The following is a 22790-nucleotide window of genomic DNA, read 5'->3' as shown; positions in this document are numbered from 1 at the left end:
TTGATTATGAAGCCTATTGATCTCTCAGTGTCTTGACTTCTTCATTTGTACACAGAACAAATTGACATAGAGTTACCAAATAATTAACTGCCGGTTAATTGTTGCCTACCAAGTTGGTTTATTCAGTCAATTTCAAATTGGTTACTAACATGTCCTAATTAGAAGGTTTCTAGCTAGGTCTCTGGCTTAGAAGATTTGTCAACATGGGGTCAGCATTCTCACACAATAAGGAGTACCTAAAGCCAAATATTCCCTGCTCCATTTCTAGTTTGCCACACTCCACTCCTTCTTATCAAGCATCTGGCCACACTGACCCATTAACATTACTGCCAATTTCCTCCTTTCAAAGCCCACCTGAGAATTCACCTCATCTTCGTCAGCTCTCTACTGTCCCAGCACGGGGTTCTTACTGCCTCTAGATTACCACCAGCCCACCAAAGGCCAGTGATAGAATGTTCCCTGAGAGACAGAATGTTCCTTGACCACTTTCCTGCTCTCTGATGTCAGAGTGAACACATTTGTGCCTTTCAACCACTGCATAGCCCTACAGAGTTTATCTTAGGTTTAGCTTCCTATGTCTTTGTTAAAAATAATTATGAAATAGTTCAGCTCAGTCAAATGTTCCTTAAGAGGCATAATTTCTCTCTTGACTCACTTTCTCTCTTCCAGGTATTGTCTACATCCTTGGTCTTTCCTTGCAAGTCAGTTTCTTTGCCACCATGATGTTCATTCATACCATTCTCCCCCTTGAAGCTTTTGCATGCTCCTTGTGGAGCCACAGTATGGTTGACTGGGTTCTCCTCTGAGGATGAAGTAAAGCATCATGTAACAGCCTGATCCCTTCTCTGTCTCAGTACCATGGCTGTGAATTTCATGAGTTCAGAGATTTTTTTTATAGCTTGGTTAGTTCTCCATTCTGAGTACCTACCTTAGTGTGCCCACCTTGTAGATGACCAACAAATATGACTTTTCTTAAGCATCCTACACTGTAGTTGGTTATGGAGAAAAAGAAAAGCTTTTTCCAGATGTTTCCAGAACTCAGCTGAGAACATATTGTTCTACTTTGGCCCAGGACACTCTTTAATTAGGAATAGACTCATGGAATTCTGAATTATGAGAGACTCACCCTTCCCCTTATACCTGCACCCAATGTCCTCCTTGACTCTCAACTGAACCACAGTCACAACTGTCAAAACTAAATACATTCTGTCCCTCCTCAAAAGTCTTTCCTGACTTCTCATTGCCTGTAGGAGAAGGCCCAGCTCCTCAGCTTGGCATTCAAGGCCTAGCTCTGCAGCTTAGCCTCATCTCCCACCCCCTCCACCCTCCAGGAGTTCACATGAGCAGTCTGTGCCCTGTCCCTCAGCAACCCTGGCTAGCTTCCCTTTCCTGGAAGAAATCCTGATGTAGTCTGAGGGAAGAAATAGCCTGCCTGAGAGTCCCCAGCAGGTTTTAGGAGCCTCACTGTCGGCTGAAAAACAGCGTTATTTTCCTCTACAAGTCTCTCTTGGCTTGAGATGCATGGCTGTATTTGTGTCTGGCTTGAGGACAGTTCTTCCCCTCTCTGGGGCCCCAACTGTGCACTTTGGAGAGGTCAGTGTGACCTTATGCTAGTTGGAATTGAGTTGCTAAGCTGCCCCTCTCCTCCTCACTCCCTGACCATAGGACTGGGCACTACAGCCAAGGAAAATTCACATAGAGTTTGGGGATGTCACAGACCCTGGGCCCCTGCTGACCTCTGAGACCCTTAGCCACACTCAGCTAGCTGTTCAACCCAGGGCCTAACCGTAAACACAAACCCTTGGACATAGGCTGGTGTGAAGTATGGGCTACAGAGGGAGGAGAATGGAGGGGGAAATACCCAGAGGATGGAATAAGAGAGATCCTAGAACTGCACACGACATACACTGAGAAATAGTAAGAAATGAGAAAGACTCAGAGATACAGGCACAGAGGCATAAAGTATGAGAGGTACACACAAACACAAAGAGATAGAAACAAATTGACTGGAAGTCACAGTGACAGAGAGTACAAAATAGCATCTGATAGGCTGAGATCAGAGAGAGAGAGAGAGAGAGAGAGAGAGAGAGTCCGAGAGACACACAGAGAGAGAACAGAAGAAAGAGGAAAAATAGAAATAAGACAAAAATAAAGAAATAGACAAAAAGAGAGAGCAAAGTTGAGATGTCAAAAAAATGGGAAGAGGTACAAAGAGAAAGGAAGGAAGAGAGGGAGAAAAGAAGATAATGAGGAATGGAGGGAAGAAAGGAGGAATGAAAAAGATAAAAAAATCAATGAAAACATAAAACAATAATGAGAAAATTTCACAGTGGGAAAGAAAAGGTCAGAAAAGAGAGGACAGGAACTCTGTCAGGCCCCTGCTATCTTCTCTCCCTGCTGTACCCTGGATCCACCTTGTATGGCAGCCTTAGCTCCCTTGGTTCATGGGCTGCAGCCCAGGCCCTGGTCAGCATGGAAGGCTTCCTTTCTCAACATCCCGTTTCTCATAGGCGCTGGAAGTCCCCTCAAAACGTGGCTGAGTCATGTCTGGAACTTGGCTCAGGAGTCCTACCAAACAATTTGGGTCACTGAAGCTCAGAGAAAAGAGAGAATGCAGCCATAAGCAGAATGAAATTCTTTCATCTGCACTCAGGCCTCTCTCTGACTCCCCAGTCACCTGGGATTTGGTCTATCTCCTTGCCTCCATCACCACTTGAAATGCACAGACTCCAAATTCTGAAAAGTTGCTTTTAGGTGGTCCCCTTTAATCCCTCTGCTAGAAATGGAGACACTGAGACCTCCAAAGTGGAAATCATTTGCCCAAGGGCTCCCACACCCTTGCGGCTAGAGGCAAGATGACCCTCAAATATCTGTCTCCCATCATCTGGGCAGGCACTTTTGACAGCCAGCCCTGGAGGTCTCCTGATGACTTACATGCTGCTTCCAGTAAATTCTGTGCTCATTCTTTGACTCAACAGAGGAAATAAAGAGGAGAGAGGAGGAATGTAAATAAAGAGAAACATGGCGATTTCATCTAATATATAATTATAGTATCCATGGTGGTGGTCTTGTGCTACCCAGGTTGTATCCAGGGACAGATAGTGTCTTGAAGGTGATGGGGAACAGAAGTGTACCATTAAAAGTTCGATAACCCTGAACTGATGGAATGAGATCTTCGGGACACTAGCTTGGACTTCTTTGAAGAAAGGTGGGAGCCTGAAAACCAGGGAAGCAATTCAGCAGATGAGAGCTGAGGGCCAGAAGCATCCCAAAAATGGCACTGATAGTCCATCCCTAGGGATGAGCAGGTAACCTCAAGCAGAAGCAGGGTTCAAGTGTTTGCATATCACCATGGGGAATGGAGGGCAAGACAAAATTGAGAGTTTAACAGAAGCCATGTAATTCTATGTGGGATAATTAAAAATGCACTCTGTATACTGTTTACAACCCATCTGGGCATAAATCTTTGAATAAAATGTTCTTCTCTCAAAGTTTCCACCTCCTGACTCCTACCATTCCTACATGTCCAATTCCTGACAAAATCTAGTGTTGTGATTTCGAGTTCAAGCACTGGATGTAAATTGGCTGGGCACAAATCTTAGTCACTTGTTAGCACTGTGGCTGTGGCCAAGTTATTTAATTTCCTGGTGCCTTAGTGACTTTATCTGTTGGATGAGAGTAATAGTAACTGCTTTACAGAATTGTTTTGAGGATTAGATTTGATAAGATTAATAGAAGGAAAGGAAGGAAGAGGGAAAGAAAAAGAAGGAAGAAAGAAGGAAGGAAGGTAAGAAGAAAGAAGGAAGGAAGGTAAGAAGAAAGAAAGAAAGAAAGAAAGAAAGAAAGAAAGAAAGAAAGAAAAGAGAGAAAGAGGGAAGGACACAGAAACATAGAGATGCATGTATAAATGTGATTCTGGACCATACCCTGGTACACAGTGAGTGCAGTGCCCCTTGAATATTTGGTAAGAGAGTAAGTAGGAGAGGATGCTTTAAGTACTGAAAGGAAGAAGTCAGTGTCTCCAGAATTTCTTCATTGACTTAGAAATTTGTTCAAATAATCCAACAAATATTTATTGGAGTCTTAAATATTTACTGTCAGGTCCTGTTCCAGGCATCAGGAATAGAAGACAAACAGGGAAGACAAATATCCTGCTTTTATGTTCTTTCAGTAGAAAAAAAACAAAACAAAGAGTAAACAGATAGATACCAAATCATTGCAGCTTCAGTAAGCACTATAGTGTTAGGTGTCAGAATTTGAGGCAAGTGGGAATGTATAGAAGATAATGTGGTGGAGGAAAGCCTCTCTAAGAAGGTGATATCTACTTGTGGACCTGAGGAAGTCAAGGAACTAGTCATGAGGAAAGATAAAGGAAGAACTCCTGGGAATGGTAGAGGTAAAGAACTTATGGAAAGAAGACACATCTTAGCAAATGTGTATGGAGCCTGAAGGGTGGAAGGGCCAGTGGGGAGACAATGACTTAACTTGCTCTCCCCACAGAAGTGGTGTCAGTGGAGGCCATCCCAGGCATGACTGCTTAGGGAAAATACACAATCACAAACAAGCATAACAATGACTCTCCCCTTTGTCATTTGCTAAGCGTGACAATTGAGTTAGAAAGTCTGTGGTGTTATTTCCTCTTTCAATTCATTATATGCCCACAAGCCAATTAAAGAAGCCCTATTATAATTCTATGTTACATATGAAAAACATGAAACACAGAAAAGTGGAAAAACTTGCCCAGGGCTACACAGTGGGTAGGTGTTCAAGCCAAAGTAAAACCCCAACTCTGTATGACTTCAAAGGTCTAATTTAAAAGTATCTGTATGTTGTGGTGGTGGTATCCGGGTTCTAGATATAAAAGATCCACTGCCCTTTCTATTGCTGCTCCTCGACAAACATAGATTGATACTGATAAGCCTTTATACATGTACAAAACCTTTTGAAAACATCAAAACACTTTCTCATCTACTACATAGTTTAACCTTTATAACTTTGGGAGGTACAATTAATTATCTCCATTTTATAGATGAGAAAGATAAGGCATAAAGTACCTTATCCCAGGATCTATCAGTTGTGCTCTGGGTCTTCTGGATCCCAAGCCTGTGTCTTCCACATTGCAAACAGTGTTGTTTGCAGTTAGAAAGTCCTCTTCCACCCCTATCCTTGCCAAGTGTGTCTTACAACTCCACATACATGTGTGGGCAAGGACATGGACAGCACCTTGTGGGAAGGGAGGATGGGTATTAGAATCAGCTTAAGAATGAATCTTGGCTATATTTCTTCATTTTATGTGACTTTGGGCAAATGATTACTCCTTTTACCCTCAATTTTCCAATTTGTGTTATGGAAGATAAAAGAATACTACTACCTTCTCTGCAGGATAGTGGTGAAGATTAAATGAGATGACACATTCTATTAGTCAGACTAATTGCTGGGATGCAATGCCTAACACTCACAATTTAAAGGAGGAGAGGTTTAACTTGGCTCACAGTTTCAGAGAATTCAGTCCATGGTCAACTGGCTCTGAGGGAAAAATATCATGGCGGAACGGCATGGTAGCCAGGAAGCAGAGCAGAAAAGTGCAAGAGAGAAAGGGACAAGGGACCAGACATAACAGCCAAGGTCACACCTCCATGACCCACCCAGGCATACTCAGAAGTGTGCACCTCCAATACTCTGGGTAGTCCCAAGCCAATCAAGTTGACACACTCAAGATTAACTGTCACACACATGTACCTTGCATAGGTCCTCGCACAAAGCGAATTTTCTACAAAATATTATTTCTACTACTACTGTCCCGAAAGTCCTGATCCTCCTGAGGATCAGAACCTTGGTTTGGAGTCTCTATCCATACCTCAGTAAGCAACCTTGGAGGCCACTAAGTTTAAGCTTTCCTTACACAGATGAGAACATCAAGGCCAGAGGAGGATGAACTAGCCCAAAGTATTAGTGAAAAAGATGAAAACTGCTGCCTGATTCCTGACACAGATACTTCTATTATTTTTTATTTTTTACAATGCTCACCCTGTTTTGGGGCCTTAGTTTTCCTTCCACTCCTCTAACCCTATCCATCCATGCTAAGAATTCTTTCTCCTAACACTTGGTTCCCACTGTGGATGTTGGCACTTGGCTGCAACACACAGGCACCCTTGGCATTCCTTTCACAGTGGTGAAGCCGAGGAGGTGAGGATGGGCCTGGGGCAAGCCGCTGAACGTGTGGGATTGAGTTCCCCAGCCCAGGAATCAGGCATAACTACTGCTGGCACATTCTCTTAGGGCCCGTTGGCAGCCATTCATGATTAGAGAAAGGCAAAGCAGCCAAGACAAGACAGAGGCTAATTACCTTGGGTAATAGGAAATTGGACAGCAGCTATAAGCAGGGTGTCTAGGGCTCTAGGCAGGCAAAGACAGGGACCATGGATGCCCAGTCTGACCTCAGCACGTGGACCCAAGTGGAAACTCCCACCTGGGGTCGCTGCTGGACTCCACCCCCCGCAGAGAATAAGAGCTGGACCCACCGGCAGACATTCTAGGGACCCTCTCCCTCTGCTGCTATTATTTGTTTTCATTCAAAGCAAAACGAAACAAACAAGGAAATTCAACTTCAATAGAGCATGGGTGCTGATGTGTCCATTTTGTTACACCTGTGAGCTTAGGACAGAAAATCAGCCTTGACTTTCACTCTTCCAACTGGTCTCTCCCTGCAGCGCTGTATAAAATTACATGGATGGAGGGGCTGCAAAAGCAATTTGTCTTCCTGGAGTGGGGGTAGAAAGAAGAAGTGGGGATGGGAGAGAAGAGGCAGAGTAGGGGAGGGAGAGAGGGAGAATACACAAAATTCAAGTTAAGAAATAGAACTGAGAGGGGCCGAGGATTTAGCTCAGTGGTTCCGCTGCCTGCCGAGCAAGCAGAAGGTCCAGAGTTTGATCCTGGGTACCAAAAAAACCAAAAAACCAAAAAACAAACAACCCCCCCGCCCCAAAACCAAAGAAATAGAACTGAGAGACTGAGCTGCATACAGAGAAATGGAAACTAAGAGAATAACAAATAGAAAGCAAAGAAAGAATAAGGGGCCATACATACAGACAGACATATATACATACATACACACACACACATACACACACACACACATATATACACATACATACATATATACATACATACATACAGGAATCCATATAGAAAATACTCACCCAGAGAGGGTTTAAAAGACAAAAGCTATACACGGGGAGGAGACAGGCACAGTAGGGACAGAATGAAAGTGTGAGAGGTAGAAAAGCTGGAAAGGCAGAAGCCCAGAAGAGAGAATGATAATAAATCCCATCGCACAAGTATGCATACCCAGAACTCTTGAGGTCTGAGGGACCAAATGCATCTTCATTTTAAAGATGCAAAATAGCAGAACAGGGAGAGGACATAAATATTTAGCCCAAGGCCCCAGAGCAGAAGGGATGGTAGCAGATTGTAAACCCAGGATCTCTGGTATAGACAATGGTACTCTACTTTCTTGTCACCTGAATCTTTCTGGAAGCCTGGATGGGGATTGGGTGGTGGTGGTATAGTTGGCATCTGACCATGTTTAGTTAAAAGCCAGTTCCTCCCAAGCCTTCTCTCCTCTGGACCCATCTTCTCTCTTCTTTTTTTTCCCCCAAAGGATTCTAGAAGGTCATTCTTTTCAGAGATAGAGAAGTCAACTTGCTTCATAGGAACCAGCTCTTTCAGGATTGTCCTTAGGAGAAGAGTCGCAGACAACCAGTGATGGAATGAAGAAGAATGAAATGTGAAGAGGAAGACTGCTAACTCCTCCGGTAGGCTCCTGTGTGCCAGGCATTCTAGCAAATGCTGTTCTTGTCGTTTCTCAATGTAATCTTTTCTATAAGCCTGAGATGGAGGCATTTACCAACCTTCTAACCTTCTTTTTCAGAGAAGAAACTTTCCCATAGAGCACTGAAAAATGCCCTGCTCGGGTTCAATTTATAAGTATGTACAGGGCAGAACCAGGATTCATACCTAACCCAGCCTGTCTTCAAAGCCCGTGCTCTTTCCACTGCCACATGCTCCCTTTATTGGTCAACGAGAAAGAAAACTGGTTGGAAAGGAGCAAGCAGAAAATGAGAAAACCCAAGAACTGACACTGGAATAGTTTGAAACTCAAGACTGACTTGGTCAGACTTCATGGGAGGAGACCCGCCAGTGGGAAGAGAGGTCGTTCCAAACAACACCCTGGCTTCTTGTCAGAGCAGCCCAGCCATTAACAAAATCAGTTTCAAAAGTAAATAAATAAAAAATAAAATAGTGTTCAGAGATAGGGATGACAAATTCATGACGAGCACTTTTCTAGCACAGAGTAAGAATGTTCCCGGCTCCGAGTGGTGGGAAAGAAGGGTGGGGCCAGGCAGCGAGGGGAAATAAGGGACAAGGGAAAGTGTTCATCCCCCTTTAAGGGGTGGCAGCTGATTTGTCGGCTGTCAGTGTTAATTGCCTTAGAAGAGCTATAAAATATTTCATTGCACTCTACATAGTGGGGCTGTACACTATACCAGCTTCCTACAACCCCACCTAGAGACAAGGTTACTCCTGATTTAGTGGACAGGAACCACCTGACAGGGCTCTGGCCTTTTCTGCTACCTTCTGTCTCTCCCATCAGTTGGAGAATGGGTGGGAGGGAGTTGAAATTAATAATTATCACAACAAAGGCAATAATAGCAACAGGGTTAGCAGTTAACTCTTATACTCCTTCTGGGAGCTCCTCATCAAGCAGTTTGCACACATGATGTGATCAAGTTCCCCTGGGAACTTGATAGCATTTTATTCTCTCACACAGGAGGAATCTGAGGTTTAGAGAATTGAAGGGGTAATAAAGGAGAGGGAATGGACCTAAATACAAGTCTATCTGTCTGCCTCCATTCTGCATCCTTAATGAGGGACAGAGGAGACAAAATCCAGCCGTCAGGCAGTCTTCAGAAATGCCACTTTCTTCATATAATCACAGTTACTAGAATTGAAGAGGGAGTTATAGCTCTTCATCTAGTCACATACTTGTATTGCATAGATGTAGTGACCCCAGAACTCCTAGCATTAGTGTCTGTGCTTACTGATAGCAGCTGGAGAGTCCTGCTCTCAATGTCTGACTGATTTTTTAGGTCCACAAGTACATCCTGTCTCCTCTGTGAATGTCACTCTGATAACCCAGTAGAAGAGATCTGACAGCCTAGTGTACTTTGAGGATGCCACCCCTAGACTACTCACTGCTCCCGAGTGACTTAAGAGAAACCTTGAACCTCTATATCGCTGAGTCAGTGGCAGATCCAGGGTCAGAAGGTCCAGTCTCCAGCTTATGGTGATATTCTTGAGTTTGTGCATTAATATGTTATGTGTTATCAAGAAGCCTAAGTGTGTCAAGCATTCAAAAGGGTACCGTAGTCTTTGGAAAAGTTATAGTGCTCAGAAAGCAAGTGAAGGAAGGAAATGCAATGTCTTAGAGGTGAAGTAGGTTCACAGATAGTGGAGGGGTGTATAATATTTATTAAACATATATTTGGAGGTATTGTGCTAGGGTTTTTTTGTTTAATTCTCACATAATTCTGCAATTTTATTATTTCTGTTTTACAAAGGTTAAAACTGAGACCTATGTAGGTAAGGCAATTAATTTAAGGTAACATAACCAAAAAATGTCAAAGCCACATTTGAATATAAAGTCTGTGGCCTTTGATACTATGATTAGGCTATAAGTTGTCTGAGGTTAAGACCCCTATCATAGTCACATTCATACCTGAAATCTTCAGTACCAAGACATAGCAAATCCACAGAAAATGATTGCTAAATAAGTAAATGAGCCATGAAAGTGTAAATACAAATGTAAATAAAATAATTGATAAATTACTACATGAATGCAATGGGAGGATATTGAGGCAGAGAAAAACAGAAGAAGATTGAGTGGGTAGATGGATGAATAAAGGGTGAATGAATCACTGAGTGAGTGAATAAGAGTAAATGAATGAGTTGAATGACTGGTTAATAAAGCTCAATTTCTTAAGAACTGAAGCTTTCTAGGCTCATAAGGAGGTGGCCTATGGTTTTACAATAGGAGTATATGAGGAAAGTTGGTCTGTAGAGCTCTGCTTTACAGTTTATGATGGCTACACCCAGAAGTAGCAACACTCATCAAGGTGGGAAATGAATGAAAAATAAGCTTCGCTTCTGTTCTCAGACTAACAAATGAATCTCAAAGTGACTTCCTCTTGTATCTCCCAAAGTTTGAATGCAGTGACTCCAATGTATTCTATAAATGATACGTATCTCCTTTGTATTACAGTCTATCAGCATATATGCATCTTAATATATGTATATGTTCATATATACACATCTTAGTGTGTGTGTGTGCATATATGTCTCATGTATCTCAGACATACTAATCAAATATTTTTGAAGAGAGAGAGCATAGAAAACAGAACCAAGCAGTAGGTGGGGATGCCCAGGCTTCTTGATAAGTTGCACTGTGATCTTAAGGAATCCACTTTCTTTCTCTGAGCTGCAGATTCGTCACCAGTAGGAGGAATGTTTTTGAATTCCTAGCCTCCCTGGGTTCTTTAGTACCAACCCTGTCTGATTCTGTGACTCACAGTGGCCACACTTCCAAATGGACCCTTCTAAAACCCTAGATTCTCGAGGTGCACATACAGGCTGGCCAATAAACACTGGGCTGGCCTGGAGAGCATAACTCTTGCTTTCCTTCCCAGGTTTTGAATCATCCTGTCTGCCTCATCCTCCCCATACCCCCATCACATCTTACTTGTAGAGACCATCGGGCTCCAGGCACTTGAAGATGACCGAGTAGATACTGACTTCAGGGATCTCTCCATGGCTTCGACCAGCTGCTACGCAAGATGTGCCCAGACCAGAGAGTAAGTCATCAGCAAAACTCAGGAATTCTCCTGGAGGGAGACAAAGAAAGATGAGCTCCCTACTTGGGCCTTGGTGAGCTGACATTCATGCCTTGTCCAAACCCATCAAATGCCTGGATACCACTATCAGGTGGACTAGTGAATTTATAAAAAAGCAGAAGATTTTAAAATGGTGCTGATTAGTATCTATCTCTGATGACTTTTTGTTCCAATTTATGGTGAAGAATAATTCAAAATTAGACAAAATGCTAATACCTACCTGTATAGATTGTAATAAGGCAAAAATGAAGTAAATTATTTTATAATTAAAATGTGTAAAAAGACAACATGGAACTGTGCTTTCTTTCTGCCTGAGGAACTATTTTGACCTTGTCACTGTCATTAACTTCTTCAACTCCTTGAGCAAGGCCCTTCTTTCCTGAAATTGCATTTTCCTTCTTTATAAAATGAAGGAGTTAGATTAAGGATAAAAGAGATTAATGTCACATGGCTATTCTTTACACACTAGTACTGCATTTTTCAGTGTGATGTTGAGTTGAACACGGGCCCAGACCAGTAAAGGGGAAAAGGCTTCTATGAATAATTAGTAATGAAGGTCATCGGTACAGGACATGACATGTTACATATTTGGGATCCACAAACTCTGCAATTTTAAGAAATAGGTAATGTACTACAAAGAGAAGTCCACTAAGAATACTGAAAAGTAGAGAAGACTAGAAAGAATAATGAACTTTCTGGAATCTTAGATGTAGTTTAGCTCTGATAAGAATGTGCTATAGAAATTCCCATTTCTATGCCTTTAGTTTGTTCTTATGTAAGGTGAAGGTGCTAGAATCATTATCGGGATTCTAGAAAAAAAATACAAACATAGATATACACAATAATTAAGTTGTAGTACTATTTATACATAGCAAGAGTTAAAAATAAATTTTAACAAAATAGAAATAGCTATATCAATTATAGCTCATTGATGTAATGGGGTATTTTATATTTATAGCAACTAACACATATGAAATTATATAAAAAGATATTTATGATATATAGTTAAGCTAAGAAACAGGTTACACAATTACAGAATAATCCAGTCTTTTGGAGAAAAAAATTCATTAATTTAAAAACAGAATGAAGCAAATATATCAAAAGCTCAATAGTGGCTCTGCAAAGTGAGACAATGGGCACTGTTCTACTTATTTTTGCTTATCTCTACTTTAAAAATTATCCTCGTAATCATATATTGCTTTTGTAAAAAGAAAAAAATCAATAAAAATTACTTAAAATAGGCCAAGTAAATGAGCCAGACTAAATGGCCTCTTAAGTTCCCTTCTAATGCTAAAACTGGATGATCTGGCAGTAGAACTGGCATGTAAAGTATTTTATACCACATAGTGTATGAGGCCTAACTGTTGCTTCCTTGTCCTCCTTCATGCTTATGTGGAGTCCCTCCGACACTATATTGGAACTTATTCCTAGTAATAAGCAAAAGGAGGATGCTTGTCCAATTATTTCCCCTCTGCCTGGCATTACATTCAAGCTAGTGTAATGAAACCATTATGAAACAGCCATGTCAGCCGGTACTTGAAAAGAATGAAACTCAAGAAGCTACATGGTGGTTCTCTATCAAGGAACTGGTTGGGCAGAATATACTCATAACTTCCTACTGATCTTTCAAAGAAAAGTTTCATTCGTAAGGAAACACAGTTAAAAATAAAAACAAAATATCTCATTCTTCATCTAACACTTTAACACTTGTCTGACTGAATTGCCTAGCTGGTCCTGAGATTTGGTCGCGTGACTCTACTACAACGCATTTGTCCCTTTGTCCAATACAGCAGATCTGATAGGTACTGAGATTCCCTTTCCATTTTTCACAAAGAAATATACAATTCATTGGCTTGTCAGGTAGATCCTGGATTAAGTATCTACATCAGGCTAATGTCAGCAACATGTAATACTAGTTGCCTTTACAAGACAGAGCTGAAACTGATCTCTCTTTCCACCATTTGTTGTAAGTCCTCAAACTTCTCAAAGCCTGCTTTCCTTTCTGTTATAAGGGGTTAATAGCTCTTTTATAGGTTAGGAGTCTAGAAAGTAAAGCTAAGAACCTAGAAGGAAACAAAAATGTCTAGAATCAGAGGTTTCACTGGAAAATGAAGGCTAATAATTAAAACTTATTAGTCACAACTTTTGGCACCCCACATTTACTCTGTAGGCCTCTTACATCAACTTCTTCCATAGTGCTATTATAAACCAACAATATCTTCATTCCAATAAATATCAAATCAGATCAATATATGATGGGGAATTTTTTTTTAAAGAGGACAAAACATGGGATTATTCACTCGATCAAGTGAGGGTCTTGTTTCATTTGATTTGTCAGGCCAAGTCTGGCTGGTTACATTTGTTTTCTATGAACTTGGTCCTATGTCCTTTGGAGCCTATGTCCTATGACTCTTCATCAGGGAATACAGTATGCTTGTGGCCAGTATTAACTAACTTCCTTAGAGCCAAAAGATGGCTGACATTCATTTTCAAATGGGAAGAGCTTTCCAGATGTATCTATGAGTTTCAGAAAAATTTGGACAATGGATAAAAGCCTCATAAACATGTCAAGTCAGTAAGATTCTTACAGTCCAAAGTTCTAAACAGTGTTAAGGTTTATAGGATTAGTTCAACTAAAGAACATGTCTAAATTGAGTTATAACTACTCGTATTAAGGGCATTATATTCAATACCAGTTCTATTTGGGACTATATGCAGGTACATGACCTTGAGAACAGCAAAAGGAAGGGAAAAATTATTTAGTATGTACTCTTCTTTTTTCCATCTAACCTTTTTTTGGATGTAATCCCCACAGTAAAATTGAAGTTAAGGCTCCAAAATTGGGAAGAGACAGAGCTGATATTTGAACCCATATTCTTTAAACTTCAAACTCACACCTTTTCTTTTATGCTTTGCTGCCTCCTAGAGAAAGTTTTCAGATGACAGTGTTAGAAAGTGTGCTTTCTCAAAGCTATTCAATTTGCAGTTATATTTATGCCACTCTTAGTTCTATGGGTTTAAGGAATGAGACCATAAAAGAAATGGTCCCTGACCTTCTACAGCTTGTAATCTGACAACAAGAAGGTTGTTAAATACAAGAACAGACCCATAAAGTAAATTATGAGATTGCTTTTCTTGGCACTGTATTTCAGAAGGTTTAAGTGCAGGGTAGATAGAGACAGGTGAATGAAGTGACCCTTCAGTGTCCTTTCTCACCCAGGGGAGGAGATGCTAAGAAAGGCCTGGTAGCTTCTCTATGAACAAATTCAAATCAGTGCAATTCAGCCATACACATTGTGGTTCCATAATATACTATACTCTCCAGCTGGCAGCAGTTCAATTCAATAAGTAATAATATAGTGGCGTGGTTAAGAGCTTGGGCTCCCAATGTATACAACCACAGACTAAATCCTAGTATGTCCCCACTTACTGCTTGCTTGGGACAAGTTCCTTAACTCTCTGCATTTATTGTCATATTTGTAAAAACATAATGGCATCTAATAGAGTGTTTTGAATATCATATAAAATATTGTATGTAAGTTAATTAGCAAGGTGTCTAACAGGAAAAGCTAAACTATGTCATTAACTCTCATTATGATTATTATTATGGAGACAGGATCTCACTATGTAGCCCAGGCTGGCCTCAGACTCAAAGTGACCCCTCTCCCTCAGCTTTCCAAGTGCTGGGATTACAGATGTAAGCCACCATGCCCTGCTTTGGTATTGATTTTGTTGTTCTTCTTCCTGTCACCATAACTTTCTGCCAATAGCATCCCAGTTTTCATTGAGGAGTTAGGTCTTCCCCAATCTCAGTTAAGATAAGGACCTTAGACATTTTTTTTTTTTTTTTTTTTTGGTACTGGGGATTGAACTTGGGACCTTGAGCTTGAGAGGCAGGAGCCAGAACCACTGAGCTAAATCCCCGGGCCATTACACATTTTTTTTACCCACACTTCAAAGAAGATCAAAGAAAGAAAGGGGCAGATCTATGGTCAAACACAGAGTGGAAGGTAGATTTAGGACAAAAACTTGTCTTGACTCCTATTGTCCATTAGATCACTTGCATCAGTCAGTCTATGAGACACTCAGGTAATTAAAGAGCTTTCACACCTGCCACCTGTGCTCCTCCTCTCAATGTCTGACTACATCATTCAGCATGAATATGACACACGGGCAGGAATCATGTACCAGGCACTGTGTTAGGTACAAAGTTCCACCCTGCCATCTTCTTAAACTTCTTATTTCTGAGAAAGATACAGAGTCCCAATGAGTTAGAGGAGCTCAGTAGGCTTCTAATAGATAATATTTTCTAATAGTGGTTTGCAAATTAGAATATACAAAACTCCCAGGGTAAGGACGAACACTAATGAGGGACGCGGATAGTTATGTCCCCTATACTCACACTAACCATATCAACTTCATTTTGATCCATTTCATGTATTAATGGCTCATGTTTTATGTACTTATTTTTAAAAGCTATTTATACAAATTTGGTTTAAAAGCTTTATTAAAATTTTAAATGCTTAAAATGTTTGAAGCCCAAACCATGCCATATTCCCTCATCAAAACACAGAGAGGTTCAGGAATATTCTACCGTCATTCCAGGGTTTGCAGCTCCTTGGAGGTCAGAGTCCAGAACCAAATCTGGCCCTCTTACATCTGAACCTCATGTGCCTTCCACTAGGCCACTCGCCACTCTGCCTAGGATTCCTCTTCCCCTCCTCCCTGGCACAGTGTTGTGACCTCATGGTACAACCTTCCAAGTACCCAGGCTGCTGCTCCTGCCTCACCCAAGCCTGTCCAAGTCTCTAACATTCTTTTTCTGTTTTCTTTCCTTGAAAACAGATAGGGAGTGGGGAGTCGCTGAACAGGAATGTGCCTGTTCCCCATTACGGCTCTTCTGGGGCTGTAACCGGAGTGGGCTGGGGCCAGACCCCCACACATTTCTTTATCCACTGACTTGAGCCCTGCTCTCATTATGTTCCACAGAAAAGGTTAATCGTGATTCTGCTGCAGCTTCAGAAAGAACCAACAAAGCACGGAGCAATTTTCCTAAATGCTCCACCCCCTGCCTCAATTCTCTCTCTCCCTCCCCTTTCAGCGCTCCTGCAAACTCTCTTTCTCCTTGTTTTCCCTCTTTCTCCTCTCCCTCTCCCTTCTGATTGGGTTGAGGTCAGAGTCAAAGCTGGCCACAAGAGCAAATTGAAAACAGGTTGGGAGAAAAGCAGAAAAGAAAATTCCAAAATGGAAAAGAAGGGGGGTGTGCAGTGAGTTATTTAGCTCAGGTGGGGAGAAAGGTCCCCAGCTCAGGACTCCACACTTTTCAGGAAACAACACCAATGGGACTTAGAGGCCTCTGGGCTAGCCTCACTGTTACCTGCAGATACTCTGCCATGGTGGCCTGGAGACTCTACACCTCCCTATCTTTCCATTTCTCCTACTTTCCTTTACTGGGGCAAATGTAAGCCTCCATTCTGAGACTTGGTCTGTGACAAAATGCATCTTTAAAGGCCTCACACCTATCAGTGGCAGCTGGTTTGTTTCTTCCAAAACATGACACTCTTTTAAAGTCTGAAGAACCAGTGCGTAATGATTCTCACTTTTGTTGCGGAAATTTTTTTTTTTTTTTAAACCAGGGATCGAACTTGGGACCTCGCACTTGCAAGGCAGGTGGCAGTACCACTGAGCTAAATCCCCAGTATGATTCTCACTTTTAATCATAATGGCAATATGAGGTAGTAGAAGGAAAGTGGGTTTGCAAGAATCAAAAAGGTCTGATTTTGGAGCCAGGTTCACTACTCTTGAGCCAAGTATTTTAACTAAGGATGCATGATTAAACTCTCAGAGACTGCTCTTTAACTGGAAAGGAGATGAACATATCTATTTCAGAGAATCAGATGAGGAATAAATGAGATAGTATACGTAGTGGATAATATACGGGTGGTTTATAAATGTTACTGCTCCCCCACCCCTGCTACTCTCACCCCCATTAGGATTCATCACTCTATCTGATGGCAAAATTTTTAGTGGTGAAACTCATCTGCTCTTAGATACATTACACAATATCTAACTCCTTATTTTTTATAAAAGGAAGTAATTTTAGAAGGAAGGAAGGAAGAAGAGAGAGAATAGAAATGATTATGTCTTATGATATGGTGTCATCAATGCTAGACATTTTTACTTATGTTGACTGGTTAAAACACTCAAAACAACACACTGGATCAATGAATTAGGTGGACTGTGCTTTTGACAGGTGAGAAAATAAGTTCAAGGAAGATTAAATACCTTGCCTTCAAAGATTCATCTAGGAATGGTAAAGAGGAGAACCAGGCCATTTGGGATCCAAGGTCTCTGCTTTTCCTATGACACTGGCCTGCAGACTGCAAGATGTTTAAAGCAGGAATTGGGCTTTGATCACATCTGTGTTTCTGGTACCCAGAAGAAGGCTGGATGTGCGGGTGTTTACAGAATTCTGTGAAATTGCAATTCAGTGGTTGAATCTTGGATCCACCCCCATTCTTTCAACACCACCACCAGGCAACAGAAGTCTCTCTTGAAAGAGCCAAGCTGCTTCCAGCATGAACTTTTAGCAGTAAATGGGACTTGCAAGGCCCTGGGAAGAAGGGACTGACACAAATAAGGGCTCTAAAAAGGGCAATGGTAGTCTAGCAAATACTGATTGAGAGTTCTTGTGTGCCAGACATTATAATAAGGAACTTTGGGCTCATCGTCATACCCATTCTCTAGTGGATGCCGTTGGTTTAACTTATTGAAATTTCTTCTTTCTGCCAAAAGCACCCCAGTTTTCCACTGGGTAGCCAGGTCTTCCCCAATCTCAGACTACATACTTTACGTAGAGCTCAGACCTCTTCCATTCTTCTGAGATTGGCATGTGATTAATGGTGAGATATTCCAGGTCAGAGAAGAAGAGGAAACTGACTCAGGCCTGATGGGTCAGGCTAACACCTGGGACACAGATCAAATTATGATAATATTACTTGAAGTCCTGGACTCAGGCATGTCTGATGCTCAATCTACCCTTGGATATTTCAGATATATGAGTTAGTATTTTTCCTTTTCTGAAAAGGTAGTTTCCACTTTTTTTTCCTGTTAACTGTAACAAGAGTCCTCCCAGATACAAATCCTGAGATAAGTTTTACAATTGTCATTTTACATATTTTAAGAAATGTTCACAGCAAATTGACTTAAAACAAGTCCCTGAAGATCTTATACCATCTTAAAAACAAGGCTACAATTCAAACTCAGATTTGTCTGACTCCAGAGCCTTCCTATCATAAAATACTGTCTAGGATGAGGAACACAGAGTCCATTTCTCAACAAGAATTAATTGAATATCTCCTATGTCCTGCTTCCTTTAGACTCTCGATCTTCAAGGTCTATGCTTCCTTCCTGGCATCTTTCCTTTTCTTCTAACATATCAAAGATGCTGCTACCACAGGGCCTTTGCCCCTGTGGTGTCAATGCTAACAGGGCTGACTCCCTTTGCTTACTAAAATTCCTGCTTAAAATGTCACTTCAGAAATGCTTCCGTTTGTTCACCCAATACAAAGGAACATCCACTGTCTCCTTTCTCTACTTTACTTTTCTTCAAAAAATCTATTGCTGTTTCTTAAATATTGATGAATTGCTGCATTATCTGCATTCCCCACCATAAGCCCCATAGGGAAGGGATGTTGCTCACTTAGAATGGTGCTTGTATACAGCACGTTCTCCATAAATGTTTAGTGAGTGAATGTATAAACTATGTACTCCGAGCTGAGCTAACAGCTGAGAACGCAAACACAAGGAACACCTTAGTTTGAGTTGTCTTGAAAGCAGAACCTAAGAAATATCTTGGCTGCATATGGTTTATTTGAGAAGTGATCCTAGGAAGCATGCATGGGCTATTCTTCCCATGGGAAATAAAGAAAAGGAAAAGTCAATAGAAAGATGCATCATCAAGTTTGCTACTATGAGCAATGGGGCTCAGTTCTGCAATAAGTGCACCTGTCTGCACTGTTAAGTGAATGAAATGTTCCCCAGAGTTGTTCGGTTGGAAGTCAGGAAACCAGACAGTGCTTATCCCCCAGTTCCTGCTCCCCATTAGTTGAGCCTCAACCCACAGTATTAATTTTCCCACATATTTTAGCTGTGCTCGCACACGGACCTGGGCACTCCCTCAGTCCTCCTGTGTAGCAAAGGGTGAAAGTGAGCATGTGAGACAACTGGCAGCACAAGGAGCACCTGTGTATGCACAGAACTGCTCATCGTAGCTGTAGATGAAAAAGCCACAGGCCGGCAAAATATGGCATGGCCCCAGAGGCGTCTGCTACAATGACCTAATCTGTACCTTTGAGGAGTTTGCGGAAAGGACAACCGCTGTGTCTTCTTCACTGAGGTCTAGACAAACTTGTTATCCCCACTGTTGAAACAGTTCACAAGCAGTTACTGGACACCCACTAGGTGCCAGGGAAAGGGTTACAGCTGTGGACACAGCTCTGAAAGACACAAACAAAGCTCTTTGCCTGTCGTGTTCATAGCTTAGCAAGGGAGAATTGCAAGGCTTGCTCTTGCGTGAGACCCACCAAGGAGTCCTGCAACTTATTATTAATAATACAGAATTTAATAATATTAACTCCAGCATTAATATGCACTTGGCTAATAGAGCCTGTCCTTTGGGTTAATTGGGGCCATGAAAGCTCTCGTAATCCACACAGTCTTGAGGACAGATGATGCTAATGCATTTGGCTGGAATGGGTATTGCTAACATGTGTGAGGGGACTTGATTTGTGGACTGGGCTAGGGAGGAGGCGGAAGGAGAGCCAAACTTCTCTCCCTCTCGATCGCTCTTTAAGGATCATAGTGGGTGTTCACTGCCTTCGAAGTACTCATTCACAGAGGGTTTTCTTTCCTTTTTAAAATCACATGCCCAAATGTTACACATTGTGAAATAGAAAGTACCAACAGTACAAAATGTGCTTCTCATCAGATTCTCAGTCCCTCTAACACTTCCAATTTTTCTCTGGGACGAACACTTCATTCAGCATCCCCCTCTCTGAGCAATAAGGCAAAAGCTACGAGGTTGCTGATGGTGGCCCTCCAAGTTCTTCCATCCACAAATGGGATGAAACAGCACAAGCAACGCTGTGTTGGCAGGGCTGGGATTATTATTTGCATTTTGTGAAGAACAAAACAGAGGGTCAGAGAGTTGGGGCAAGTTGTCCATCAGACAGTTCCTATATAGTGAAGCTAGGATTTGAACCCAGGCTGATCTGGTTCGAAAGCTTGTGGGTTTTTTCACCTGTGGCCTCAGTCTCCTTGATTCTGAAATGAGGATGTCAGTACCTACTTTTCAAAAGGCTCTCGAAGCATGAATTAGGTCTATAAAAGTACTTTACAATCTGCAAAGCATAATATGTATGTAAGGGGTCGTTGGTAGGAGAAATCCACACAATGCAAGTACGATGATAAAACTGCCAGAGGAGTGAGTACTACCAGAGTTGGAGGAAGGGGAGGTCTCCTTTTGGAGGTGCCAAGGTATATCAGTGTAGAACACACCAAGACCACACAGTGTGACAACAGAGGTCCTTTACCAACCTGGAAACGTGACCATTCATGATACAGAGAGATTCTAGTGCCAACAAGCCAACTCAGTTCACATAGAGAAGAGTTGGGGAATTAGGATGCTGAAATTTAGAAAAATTGAGGGCTAATTTCCTGAGATTGGAGCTTCCAGAACTCTTTCCCTCACAGTTCTCTGAAGATCTGGCTTTCTCTTTCTGCAACTCAGTCACAGTTCCACCTCTTCCAAATTCTCTGCACCACCCTATCTAATGGAAAGCCACACTGCCTGTTCCCAATTATACCTCATTGTGGAACTCTTGATTTTCTCCCACAACTAGTGACAACTTTCAGTTATTGTATTTGTCAGTTTATTTACTGCTTTCTTTTCTTTTCATTATCAAAACATTAACTCCAGGAGTTCAGAAGCCTTGTCCATTTTATTCAGGATCTACCTAGTGTTAGGCAGAGTTTGGGGAAGACATTAAAGATCCATTGAATGAACTGAGGGAGGGCTGAGGCTGGAAAGGTAACTAATGACTCAGCTAAGACTTTGTAAACATGTTCAGAAAACTCCTGCTCATCCTTCAAGTTTTCATTCTCATTATCTTTCAAGCAGCTCCTCCTTGCCACCCACTGCTCCCATCCAGCAAGATTTAGCTCTCCTGCCCCAGTCTGGGTTTCCACAGCTCCCTGCACCTCCCTATATTGTAGTACTGAACTCACTGTTGGTAGTTGCCTATTTAATTGTCTTCACCTTCTTCTATGGATTGGAAGGATTTATGGAAAAGATTCTGGTCTGTCTTATTCACCATCTGAGCCCCAGTGCCTGCACTTACACAGAAGGAGGGAATCGATGAACAATCTTGACCTCCCTCCCAGCTGGAAGAAAGCCTAAGCAGTGGGAGAAGAGGGATGCTAGGACTTCCTTTTACATCCACCTTTGAGTTGTGTTGAAACAGCAATCTCTGGAAGTCACTATTTTTTACGTGAAAAGGTGCCAAATAGGAACTTGGTGAATTGGCCTGTGCCCCTGACTCTCTATGGGACTCTGCAAGAATCAATTCATCCCTCTCTGCCAAAGAAAATGACCATGATACAAAGAGTGTTTGCCAGGCTCTCTCTCTAGCCCTTACCTGATTCAGCCTTGCACTGAAACTCAATACTCCGTCTCCTCTTCATTTTCCTCTGTCTTTCTTTCAAACTGCTAGTCCAGTTTTGGCTACCCTGGTCTCTTTGTCTGGCTGCCACACCTTCACACACAAGGAAATTTCTCCTATTAATATTATTGCTTCTTATTTTCTACCCAGCCCTGGCATTCCTGGCCAGCCAGGCCCTCTTCTGCATCACGAAGACTATCCACACTAACTACCTATCAATGCTTTGACTCGCCTTTCCCTTTACAAAGAGGAATGCCTTTATTTTTCTGTAGTCTTCTCCTTTTGTACAACTCTTTACTCTTTACCAGGGTTGCCCCCACTGTCTCACCATATTGAAGCTTCTTCACAAGTGTAGATAAGGTGGGCATGAAATGAAAATTCTCATTTTACAGATGGGGAAACTGAAAGGAATGCGTCTGCCTGAAGAGGCAGACATCCATGTACATTGGGAATGTCCAGAATTTCAATCACTTTCAGAAGATGTGAAACCTGTATCTTTTACATGAGTTTTCCAGTTTAAAATGCTTCTGAATTTAAAAGCTTTTACTTGTAGACATCAGAAAGGTACTGATCACTAAGTAAGTGTCTTGTTCTCACAAATCAGAATTTTCAAACAATTATCAGCTATATAGAAGCAAAGTACCGAAAGGAAGGCATGCTGGTTTCCTTTTTCTGCTTTATGATGTACAGAGAGGAAGCATATAGGACAATAATGTCTCTGAGCTTTAGTCTTCCCATCTGTAAAATGAATCTCTGAAAGATATGATGTCTCAGGATCCCCTTAGCTTTGGGTCCTTGCAGGACAGAATTGGGCGCTGCACTACTAAGCTTGTGAAAACAGTCTAAGTGACTATGGAGAGAGGAGCCGTGATATGATCCGTGACCTTTAGAGGAGACCCGTGGGTCCCCAGAGCCTCTACCTTAATCACAGGTGCCTGTAAACTGAGAGGGGTAATCCTACTATACTTTGTACATACCTGCACACACATATATATAAACCCACAGGGTCAGGTATGAATTAGAAGCTTATAAAACATGTTTACTCATTTGGCGGAACCCAAGGCGGGTATTAAACAGTAGGAAAAACTGACCAGCTAAATTTTCCAAGCTTAGAAAACTG

General features: G+C 41.7%; 1 protein-coding gene across 11 annotated transcripts in view; it reads right to left on the bottom strand.

The window, feature by feature from the left end:
- The window catches only part of Astn2 (astrotactin 2), a 908742-nt gene that overhangs the window by 43122 nt on the left and 842830 nt on the right, over window positions 1-22790 (bottom strand). For 10 of the 11 annotated variants that reach the window (XR_002396623.2, XM_013073675.3, XM_021262171.2 and 7 more), the window contains one exon: window positions 10799-10940. Coding sequence is in view for 8 of the 11 variants with exons in the window: in XM_013073675.3 (XP_012929129.3) it covers window positions 10799-10940 (142 nt within the window). In the remaining 3 variants the exon portion in view is untranslated. Of the gene's footprint in view, window positions 1-5054; window positions 5224-10798; window positions 10941-22790 lie in introns of those variants that run through there. The other variant, XR_015439761.1, reaches the window with a different exon arrangement.

The sequence above is a fragment of the Heterocephalus glaber genome, unplaced genomic scaffold (genome assembly GCF_053883595.1).
Source record: "Heterocephalus glaber isolate CG9 unplaced genomic scaffold, H.glaber_assembly_v1.0 deba00001479, whole genome shotgun sequence".
Taxonomy (NCBI): Eukaryota; Metazoa; Chordata; class Mammalia; order Rodentia; family Bathyergidae; genus Heterocephalus; species Heterocephalus glaber.
The sequence above is the reverse complement of the archived record's forward strand: the minus strand, read 5'-3'. Positions and strand labels throughout refer to the sequence as shown.